Source organism: Staurois parvus, unplaced genomic scaffold (genome assembly GCF_062004578.1).
Source record: "Staurois parvus isolate SC_StPar_1 unplaced genomic scaffold, SC_StPar_1.0 ptg000097l, whole genome shotgun sequence".
Lineage (NCBI taxonomy): Eukaryota > Metazoa > Chordata > Amphibia > Anura > Ranidae > Staurois > Staurois parvus.
Genome location: NW_028317893.1, coordinates 2,649,729 through 2,661,789, shown reverse-complemented (window position 1 = coordinate 2,661,789; position 12,061 = coordinate 2,649,729). Strand labels below are relative to the sequence as shown.

General features: G+C 40.8%; 1 protein-coding gene across 1 annotated transcript in view; it reads right to left on the bottom strand.

Moving 5' to 3' along the window:
* The window catches only part of NDUFV2 (NADH:ubiquinone oxidoreductase core subunit V2), a 49,683-nt gene that overhangs the window by 19,911 nt on the left and 17,711 nt on the right, over positions 1-12,061 (bottom strand). The window contains exons 3-5 of the mRNA XM_089670993.1: positions 9,992-10,054; positions 9,698-9,814; positions 6,472-6,640 (exon numbers count right to left, since the gene is read on the bottom strand). Of these exons, the coding sequence (XP_089527119.1) occupies positions 6,472-6,640; positions 9,698-9,814; positions 9,992-10,054 (349 nt within the window). The remainder of the gene's footprint in view (positions 1-6,471; positions 6,641-9,697; positions 9,815-9,991; positions 10,055-12,061) is intronic.

Sequence of the window (12,061 nt, the reverse complement as noted above, 5' to 3'; positions counted from 1 at the left end):
ATATCAAGGTTCTGGAGTGGCCTAGCCAGTCTCCAGCCCTAAATCCAATAGAACATCTTTGGAGGGAGCTGAAACTCCGTCTTGCTCAGCGACAGCCCCGAAATCTGACAGATCTAGAGGAGATCTGTGTGGAGAAGTGGGCCAAAATCCCTGTTGCAGTGTGTGCAAACCTGGTCAAGAACTTCAGGAAACGTTTGACCTCTGTAATTGCAAACAAAGGCTTCTGTACCAAATATTAACACTGATTTTCTCAGGTGTTCAAATACTTATGTTCAGCAGTGCAAGACAAATAAATTCTTTAAAAATCATACAATGTGATTTCCTGATTTTTTTTTTTTTTTTGTAATTCTGTCTCTCAGAGTGGGAATGCACCTACAATGTGAATTTCAGACCCCTCAATGATTTCTAAATGGGAGAACTTGCAAAATCGCAGGGTGTTCAAATGCTTCTGTTCCTTATATATATATATATATATATATATATATATATATATATATAAATAAATTAAACAAAAACACAATCAAAGCATAGATATCACTAGACCTCTGAAAGTATGCTGTGGCATATGGCACCAAGCCATCAGTAGCAGACCCTTTAAATGCGGCAAAGTGAGGCATCCATAGATCCAATTTGTTTTTCCAGCACAGCCCAGCTCGTTGTAGCCTCAAACCATTCTTGAATGCATCAGACTAGGCCACCTTATTTCACGGTCTAGTTCTGATGCTCACGCGTCTATTGTAGGCACTTTTGGCTGTAGACATGGGCACCCTGACTAGTCTGCATCTACACAACAAACTACAATACACGGTGCATTCTGAAACCCATCAGAACCATCGTTAACTTTTTAGGTAATTTGAGCTACAATAACTGGACCATACAGGCCAGCCTTCACTCGCTGTATGCATCAGTACACCTTGACTGCTCATGACCCTGTTGCTGACCTGGGTCAAGAAGCTTCATGGCAATACAGCAGTGCTCCCTTGGTGGAGACATAATTCCTGGAGGATTCAGGGTAACACATGACTTCCTGGTGATTAGAAACAGCAGCCTTTAATAATTTATGGATAGTAGCTCATTGGACTATATAAACTGAACAGAGGTCGTTGCTTGTGAGTAGTATAAAATACAAGGGCCAGCCGTGGTCCCTTCCTCTTTTTTTTCCAGCCAAGATACTTAACTTTGAGGACAAACTTCTATATCATCTCTGCTCTATTGTTTTTATATTTAATCTGTAATATTCAGTTAGATTGCTATGTATTTTACTTTCTTTGTAAATAAGCTATTTGCTTCTGTGAGCATTGTTCTTATTAATATAGCTAATATTATTATATCATTACCACCAATATTGTCAGGGCTTAGATATACTAGCTAATTATAGGCACCCACAAGATAGTGCATATTTATAATTTAGGGGAAAATCTGAACCCCAACCCCCCCAATTTATTTCACCAGTTTTCCTTCCTTGGACCACTTTTGGTAGATGCTGACTAGGAACATCCCACAAGAACTGCAGTTTTGGAGTTGCTCTGACCTAGTTATCTAGCCACAAATCCATATAGATCTCTCTGATGCCAGGATTGTCATCACCAACATCCTTAGGATCAATCGAAGCAAAACAGAGCTTCTTCTAGTTATGGGACTTTAAAGGTGCCAAAAATTGTACTAAAATATGCTCCACTGTGTAATTAATTTTTTACTATAAACATAGTTAAAATAAGTGTGATTTGAACTTAGTGCCATACAGTTTACAGGTATATTAACCACTTGCCTACTGGGCACTTATACCCCCTTCCTGCCCAGGCCAATTTTCAGCTTTCAGTGCTCTCACCCTTTGAATGAAAATTACTCAGTCATGCTAACACTGTACCCATATAAAATTTTTGTCCTTTTTTTCTCACACAAAGAGCTTTCTTTTGGTGGTATTTAATTACCACTGGGGTTTTTATTTTTTGCACTATAAATTAAAAAAGACCAAAAATTATGAAAAAAATGGGCTTTTCTTAGTTTCCGTTACAAAATAAGTAATTTTTCTTCATAAGTTTTGACCAAAATTTATATACTGCTAGAGTTCTTTGGTAAAAATAACACAAATCCGTGTATATTATTTGGTCTGTGTGAAAGCTATAGAGTCTACAAGCTATGCTACCAATCATTGAACACTGATGGCACCTGATGTACCTCATTTCTCGAGGCACTAACAAGCCAGCACAGTACAAATACCCCGATTACACTTTTAAAGGCTATGCAGCACCAGGACAATGGAATTACCCACAAAATGACCCCAATTTGAGAAGCTAACACCCAAGCGTATAGTCTGAGGTATAATGAGTCTTTTGAACATGTCATTTTTTCCACAAGTTTGCGGAATACATGGAAAGAAAATGAAAACTTTTTTTTTTTTTTTTAACCACAAAGTTGTCCATTTATAAAAAGGTATTTCTAACAAAAAGCATGTAACTAACAAAAATACATTCTGCTACTTGTCCTGAGTATGGAAATACCACGTGTGAGACTTTTTAACAGCCTGGCCAAGTACAGAGGCCTGACATCCAAGTAGCACCGTAAGGTGTCTAGGGACATAAATTACACATCTAATTTCCAGACAACCTATCATTTTTAAAGGCCTTTCATATTTCTAACACATAGCAGGTACATACCAAGAATTAAACCCCCAAAATATATTCTGCTGAGAAAATGGTAAGCAAAGATTACCCGAGGTTTTAGCAGTGCAGTTGTCCACAGAGGAGAGCATTGGTCCAGGCAGCAGGCAGGGACATGGTCAGCAACATCAAAAGCAATTGTCCAGGCAGCAGACAGGTTTATTGTCCATAGTCCATACAGGAAGCAGGCAGAGATATAGTCAGCACAGCCAAACCATTGGTCCAGGCAGCAGGCAGAGATGTGATCAGCACAGCCAAAATATCAGTCCTGGTAGTAGGCAGGAACATAGTCCATGGTACAGGTAGCAGGCAGAGGTGAGATCAGTTCATGTGGCAGGGCAGAGGCATGTTGGCAATAAGTTGGCAGCAGGCAGAAATATCAGGCTTAAGGCCTCGGTCAGGTAAGACCTGGGCACAGGGGTAGAGGCTTCATCCCACCCATCTCTTCAAAGCCTCCAAACAGACCCTTTTCTGGCAATTCTAAAACCTAGAGAAAACCAAAAACTTTGTTTTCTCCACTCCAAAAAACTATTCTGAAGCCACTCACATAGGTGAGACCCCTGTGTTATCTTGAATCCTACTACTATAGTAGCAGGGCAGAAGATCAGTCCAAGTGGCGGGTCAAAAAAGGTGGTCAATTAACAAGCTGAGGTCAGTTCAGAAGGCAGGCAGAAACGTGGTTTGCAATTTAGATGGCAAGCAGAGGCATCTTCAATAAACAGGCCAGGGTCAGTTCCAGAGCAGGCAGAGGTATGGTCAGTTTATGCCGCAGGCAATGGCATTGTCAAATAACAGGCTAGGGTCAGTCCAGCAGCAGGCAGAGGCATGAGTGAATGGCAGAAAATTCAGAATTACGTTTACCATACTTTACAAATATTGTAGAGAAATATGGTAACGGCGGAAACAGTCACCTATGCAGAGGCCTGGTTGGGAAGGACACCGAGGACAATAGAAACTGGTGTCTCATCTATCTCTTTGAAGCACACCCAACATTTTTTTTATATATATATATATATATATATATATATATATATATATATATATATCTTTGACCTCTTTCTCCAGGAGGGACTTTTTTGGGAAAATGGCGTTCGTGGAGTCTGCTCACTGCATCTGAGCGAACACTTTTTGGTGGGGCTTCAGGGTACAAAAGGGGAGTGACTATTTCCTCCTGATAGTGCAGAAAGGACACGAGTGTCTAGGTGGACTTCTGGTAGATCACATATGTATTATAAATGGGCAAATTGAAAAAAAATAGAGACTTTTTTTGTGCCAATGGTGGGTTCTTCTTAAAGCAAGGTAGGGCTGGATCATCTGAACACTGAAGCCGGCTCCCCCCATGAACAAATTATAATCATGGACATATTGTGCCATTTCTTCTGGTGATTTGCACGTGGGTGTCATTGTGAATTAATGAGAGCATGCATATGTCTCGTTTGTCCCTCCACTTCATAGCCAATATTCTCTTTGTTCCACAAACTCACCGACTCCCCTCGCTGTAGCCTTGTGTTCACCAGTCTTTGCAGGAAGCCCTTCCTACTAGCTCACATGACGCCACATGCTAGTGTTCTCCTTCGGTGAAGATTATAAGCAAGCTGGTGTAAAAATTATCAATATATAGATAACCCTTTTCAAAGGAGTGGAAATACAAGCTCCCAAACTTTTCCACTTGCTCCAAAGTAATCTGGGCATTCAGGGGGATGCAGTTGGGTGCCCTTTCCTTTGTACACGAGGAAGGCATACACATACCCCATGGCTCTGTTGCAGAATTTATAGTTTAACCTCATATCGGGTCCTTTTGCTGGGGATAAACTGCTTGAAGCTCAGCCTGCCAGTGAATGGGACAAGTGACTCATCCACGCAGATATTTTTGTCCGGAACATATGGGCAAATTTCTCGGAAAAAAAAAAAAGAAGTGGACGAAATTTATACAATTTATCATATGCTGGGTCATTTTGGGGAAGGCACTGGGTGTTATCGTCATAATGGAGGAACCGCATGATCATTAGATATCTTGTTCTGGGCATGACTGATGAGTAAATTGGCAAATGATGAATTGGGTGGGTAGACCAGAAGGAGTGTAATTGATTTTTTTTTGGAGAGTCCCATATTAAATGTGCGGCCCAAAAAGGTTCTAAATTATTATTATACAGGATTTATATAGTGCCAACAATTTGCACAGCGCTTTACAATATGAGGAAGACAGTACAATTACAATACATTTCAGTACAGAAGGAATATGAGGGCCCTGCTCATGGCGCTTACAATCTAAAGGAAGGGAGAAATTTCTCCACTGTTAACTGCTTCCATTCATAGGAATGAGCATAACTTGAATCTGGGTTCGTGGCTATGAATTGTTGGGCACAGAGGTTGCACTGGTCCACAACTGAATTTAGCAAGTAATCAGTAAAAATTAAATTAAAAAAAAAAAAAAAAAAATCAATGGGGGCAAAATTTTCTGTGTTCACCTGGACTCCTGGCTGGGCAGTAAAAGGGGGGATGTTAGCTGCTCCAGAGTTAGGGGAAAGTCATAGTGGGTTTTGAAAGGCATATGGAAGAGCGGCATGGGTCCTAACCCTTTGGGGCTCAGGTGACACCCTACTAGTACCTGGCCTTTCTTGAGGTTCTCCATTTCTGGTGGAAGTCACTGGACTACTAATGGATGCCACTACGCTACTTGTGGTAGCCTGCTCCTTATCAGAATGCCTTCACTTTGGTGGGCACACTTCCCTCCTCCAATTCTGTAGGAGACCCACTGTTTAAAACGGGCTCGTAATCCAAACCTGAATCAGACTCAGAGAGCTCCCTGCTGCTTTCGTCTGTCATGGTTAGGATTTGGTAGGCCTCCTCACAGGAAAATAATTTTTTTAGACATACTGGGACAGATGTGGCTGCACTGCTGGGTGCTGACGGGGATGCACTGCTGGGGATGCGCTGATCGGGATACACTGATGGGTGCTGATGTGAAGTGATGAGGTTGCACTAATGGGCAATGATGAGGTTGCACTGAAACGGTCATTGATGGGTGCTATTGAGGATCCACTGATAGGGTGGCACTGATGTGTACAAATAATTGGCACAGATGGTAACTGATGAGCACTGATGTGCACCAATAAGCTGCAGTGATAAAGCAGCACTGATAAGGCAGCACAGGTGGACACTGTTGAGCCTTCACTAATGGGCACCGATATGCATAGATGGGCACGGATATGCACAGATGTGCACTGATGAGTACACTCTGTTTGGAAACAGATTCTCTCTCCTTTCCTTACATTCGGTATTGGTGTGAGGAAAGGAGAGAGAAAACACACAGTCATGACCCTTCTGTGTTTACATTTGTGATCGCTCATCATTGGACAGAGCGATCACAAATGTAAACAGCCTCTTCAATTAGCCCTTCACCCCCCTCTTCGTGATGCGCTGCGTCCTAGGGACACAGCCATCACTTTCAATTTCCGATGCGCTCCGCCAGGGGCGCAATCACGGGAGGACGTCATATGATGCCCTCCCAGAACTGGCCAGCCGCATTGAAGCCATCATATGGCTATCACCCGGCGCCAAGTGGTTAAATAATATGGACACAGTGAAACAGATGGAAATATATATATATATTTTTTAATTTTTTTTTATAGTTTTTTTTTTTATATAGTTAGTCAATATGTATTCCCCTCCATTCAACAATTAGGCTTCCAGATGGGTACTAAGGGTCCACTTCGGTGAAACAATACAATAATTACATGTTTCATGGGTATTCAACCCCACTTCTTCAGGTTCAAATAACTTTTATAACATAAAAATATATATGACTTACCAAGCTTCTTCTTGATGGCTTCCAATATCGAATCAGAATCTCTAAGCATGCAAGGTGTTGTTGTACAAATCTGAATATGGTACTTTCCTACTGGTTTTCTGTTAAACATAGTATAAAATGTGGCCACTTCATACACTCGCATAGCAGGCATCTGCAGGACTTCAGCTACCTGAAAAAACAGAAAAGGTAAAGCATAAAAAATGAAACGTCATATAACATTACTCACTTGTTCTGGAAATCCCTATCCTCATATTGATTAGTTGTTTCAAATTATTCGGCATAATTGAAGTTTTTATATATTCTCTCTCTCTCTCTCTCTCTCTCTCTCTCTCTCTCTCTCTCTCTCTCTCTCTCTCTCTCTCTCTCTCTCTCTCTCTCTCTCTCTCTCTCTCTCTCCATTAAATGTGCTTTTATGGTAAGAAGAGGCGTAACATAGGCAGGCTAATTTCTTATCAGAACTTGAAAGAATGCAAATATGCATTCAAAAACATGATAATTGCTGTTTGCACGAGTGCATTTTGCAATACATAAGCAAAACAAATAAAATAGAATGCAGTTTTTATAATTTACAATTTCTTTCTTTTCAGGTCATTGGGGCTGTCTATCCTGTGGAAACTGGCTTTTGTGCATTTCTCAGTCAGTCAGTGGGCCTATCCTATGGAGGTTCCATATCCTATTGGCAGCTTGCAAGTCTCACAAATGGCTTTGTACTAATCATATTTAGGTAGTTAAGTTTTTGCCAACCCTTGGAAGCCATTGCTCTGGGATGTCCCAATGCCTAAGAGATAGAAGATTTCTGCTGGGTCTTTCAATGAACGGAAGATAAAAATACAATTTTTTGGACTCACCATGAATACTTTTCTCTGAATTCATTGAAAGACACAGTAACCACCCCTCTGACTGTGAGGTCTGTGAATAGTTGTTGCTATATGTACTGCTGTGACTAAGTTACCTCTAGTTGATGGGGTTGGGGGTAATCACTACCAGGGACTACCTTTGGGCTATGCTTTTGTGCCTAATGTCCTACTCCTGAGTGTGGCCCTATAACTCAATCATCAAAGATTACAAATTAACACTTTGTTCTTTAACTACTTCCCTGTTGCCCTATAGCAGATATACTGCTACAGGGCAGCAGGGGTGCGCAAAGTCACGTATATATACACGTGATTTTGCATTTCCAGGTAGGGGGCCCGCGCCCTACCTGCGCTGCCATTCGCAGCCGTCAATCACCGGGTCCCGGCCGGTAATTACCCGCCGTCGCCCAGTAATTATTGAGCATCTCCGACAGGGAGGAAGGCTGTCTCTGTCGGCTTGGGCACACTGCTCTGGATAGCTGTGCACAGCACAGCCATGCAGAGCAGTCTGCTTACAGTGAAGCATACCCCCACCCCACCCCCTAGTAAATACACTCCCTACATATAGTTAACCCTTTGATCGCCCCTCATATTAACCTCTTCCTGCCCAGTGCCATTAGTACAGTGTCAGTTCTTTTTATTAGCACTCATCACTGTATTGGTGTCACTAGGGATGTCAGTGACACCAAGTCAGTACTCCCCAGTGTCAGAATGTCCATCACAGTCCTGCTAAAAGTCACTGATCCCTGCCATTACTAGTATAAAAAAAAAAATACCAGTACCATTTGTAAACGCTATAACTTTCACATAAACCAATTTATTTACACATATTGGGATTTTTTTTTTTCCGCAAAGCCATGTCGCAGAATACATTTTGGCATAGATTTAATTTTTATAAATTTTTTACTGGACATTTTTAATAGTTAAAAGTCTAAAATGTTGTTCTTTTCTCAAAATTGTCGGTCTTTTCTTTTTTTTTTTTATAGCCCAAAAAATAAAAAAAAAAAACACACAGGCAATCAACTACCACTGAAAGAAAGCTCAATTCGTGGGGAAAAAAAAAAAGGACGTAAATTTAATTTGGGTGCAGCGCTGCATGATCGCGCAATTGTCAGGTAAAGCAACGCAGAGCTGTAATGCAAAAAATGGCGTGGTCAGGAAGGGGGGTAAATCCTCGGGAAGGTAAGTGGTTAAAGTGCAAATGTTGTTTCTTCATTTTGGACAGAGTAAGGAAAGTTTATAATCCCTGCCAGTTTTTTTTCCCCATCTGTGTCCCATAGAGGGAATTTCCCTTCACTTTCTGCTCCATAGCCAAAACAGGAAGTGAGACAAAATCCCTCCAAAGCGTGGGAATCACAGGGTATCACCAGAACTACTAACTAGAAAACTCGGACGATTTCCCCCCTATTGCTGTTCTGGATAAGAGCACAGAAGATAAAGTGAGCGCTACAGGCAAGCTGCTGTGACACCAAAAAGGTACCAAAAAAACCTTCCAAAATCAGTAATGTATAAAATAGGTGCAGCGCTGAGATCAAAATCATAAAATATAGTGCAATAAATCCAACAGACTGCAAATTCAATCATAAGCTGAAATGAATAAATAAATGATTATATCACTATACCAAAATTAACTGTAAAGTGATAATAGTGCTTGTAAAGTGATAAAAAAAATGACATTTATAAGTCCATAAAGTGACAAAGTGAATGATAAATAATATACATGTAATACCTACCACTAAAGGTGGCTAATAGTGCTAATAAAGTGACAAAGTCCAAAAAGGAAAAGTGAAGATCCAATAGAGATCTCAGGGTATGGTGATCCACTTCCTATCTCCACTCATAAGGTGATGTGTCTGGTAATAGAAGAATTGCGCACTCACCAGATGCGCAATAATATCACGCATTTGAGAACACAAGTATCGCAATTGGTCAGCTGGATCCTCTTAAGGGTATGCACAACCTGGTCATCCCTGGTCAACCCTCTGGATCATCCATGGGCAGCAGCACCTCTATCCTCCTCCTTAATATAGCTCTGCCAAAGGTTTTTATGGCTCTCTTGTGAAATACAAACCCCCTTGTTCAGGAATGCTTGTGAAATACAATGGGTGTTGTGTATATACACGTGATTTTGTGCACAAGTTCCGCCGTGTAGCATTATATCTGCTATACGGCAGCGTGGAAGCGGTTAAAGAGTATATTTTGTTAACACACTGAGGAGTACCAAAGGTGAGGGGAGGAGAGGGGGCAGTCTAGTACTACCTACATTTACTGTCTTTGATTGCAGCTAGAACCAATCAAGGTGGTGAGGTATGAAAGATGAACTGAGAATTATATAAGATTCCCTGTAGGGACACAGTATTAAATGATTTTACCTTGTTCATAGCAGAGATAGGCAACCATCCATTTTGTCGTTGTGCCAAATCCAGCACTGGAATTACAGCTGCAGCTTTGTGACCTTCTGGGTAGTTGCCAACTATTGCTTCTATTCTCTTTTAAAAGAAAAAAAAGTGTGTTAAAACATAAATCTCATCAGTGTTGTAGATGCTTGCAATGAAAAGCAAAGCAAATTTAGATGCAGGCTCTGCAGCCACTAATGGTGTTATATAAAAGGCAGAGCCTGTTCTGTTATATAACAGAAATGTCTCCTGTTAGCAAACACAATGTACCTTGTAATTTTCTGGAGTGAAGTCAAAGGGTGTATCTGGGTTGTTCTCAGGGGTATCTCTGTGCTGCAGAAACACAAATGAAAACATCAGAAGCCGGATACAGAATTACATATATATCCACAACTTGCCACGAAAACTACTGTGCGCTTTCCTCTTTATACTGAAAGGTTTAATTTTTTTTGAATATGATAAAAATGTATACTTAAATGACCGTTAATCTAGCACAGGCATATCACATATACCACAAAGTTGAGAAGAAAAGGGAATGCTTTACATATGTAAACATCACGGTTTCTAATTTAAACACACACACACACACACACACACACACACACACACACACACACACAATATTTGCCTAAAAGGGGTCAGTAGACTAAGAAGTGATATTTTAGATTTAGGTGAACTAAATTGGATTATATTCGTCCACTGCCTATTAGGTGAACTAAAGTGGGTTATATTCGTCCACTGCCTATTTTAGATCTCTTTGGAGATTCCTTTGTAAGATCTTCCCTCCCTATATCCCAAGTCGGTCACTGTGTCTGCCTGCCTTAGGTCCTGTGTTGGTCAGTGTCTATATGAACAAATGCAGCATGCTTTTGACTTCAGTTTGAGATGTTTCTTGAGCTCATTCAGAATTCACTGCAGGTACTGTTGACCAGCTTCAGCTACTTTTGCATTCACAAAGATTTGTATGAAGAGAGAAGGGGTTCTGATGCAAACAAATGCCCCTAGGGTTTTTACACTTCCAATGGTGCCTTCGGTATCGTGCCTCTGTGACATCAGCCAATAGCGTGCTTTAGCCCGCTGTCGACTGATTCGGGGTCACAGGAGAGCAAGTGGCACTTCTGTGATCCAGAAAGGAAGGATAGCCAAACTTTAGCAATACTTCTCTGTTAAAGGGTAACCTCAATTTTCTGGGGGAAAAAATATATAGCATATACAATTGCAACTCAAGTCATTTTGTAATTAAATGTTATTAAAAATTACCTTTCCTTTTCAATCTGCAGCACTGTCATTTTCTGTAAAATGCAATGCAATATACCAACCTGAAGGCATTTTATACACAGATGGTGTACAGAACGCACCCTGAAAATGCCATTTCCTGCTTGTGTTATTGCCTTTCTGATTTTCCAAGAAGTCTGCACTAAGATACAAGTCAGATTTGTGTTATCCCCTGCAACAAACATGTAATTTTTGGTGAGATACTCACAAAAGGAAATCACATCTAAAAGGGTTGCAGACCCTGCCACTCTCCTCATTGGAGCCCTTCAGGTGCAGCAGCTGATTGATAAAGTCACTCCCATATAGATTCACTTTCACATGGACACATACAGACAGGTATTTCTTCAGCATAACAAAAAGGTAGCAATCTGCAACCAAGTCTGTTAAAAATCCTTGCACTGTACATAGATCAACCTGCTTTTTCTCCATTAAAGTGGAGTTACTCTTTAAGGCCTCATTCACACATATACATTTCAACACACGTGCACTGGTCATCTATGGTTTTTAAAGGCAATAGTTACACATCTGTGTGACTAAAAAAAAAAAAAAAAAAAAAAAAAAAAAAAAATCCATGTCCATTTTTTAATGGGCCAGTGCGTACTGTAGGGCTTTATTGATGGAAATGGTAGAAAATGGAAATATACTGCTCAAAAAAATTAAAGGGACACTTTTTAATCAGAGTATAGCATCAAGTTAATTAAACTGCTGGGATATTGATCTGGTCAGTAAAGTAGTAGAGGGGTTGTTAGACGGTTTCAGCTGCTTTGGTTTTAATTAAATTAACAGGTGCACTAGATAAGCAACAATGAGATGACCCCCAAAACAGGAATGCCTTTACAGGCAGAGGCCACTGACATTTTATCCCTACTCATCTTTTCTGTTTTTCACTAGTTTTGCATTTGGCTAGGGTCAGTGTCACTACTGGTAGCCTGAGGCGATACCTGGACCCTACAGAGGTTGCACAGGCAGTCCAACTCCTCCAGGATGGCATATCAATAAGTGCCATTGCCAGAAGGTTTGCGGTGTCTCCCAGCACAGTCTCAAAAGCATGGAGCAGATTCCAGG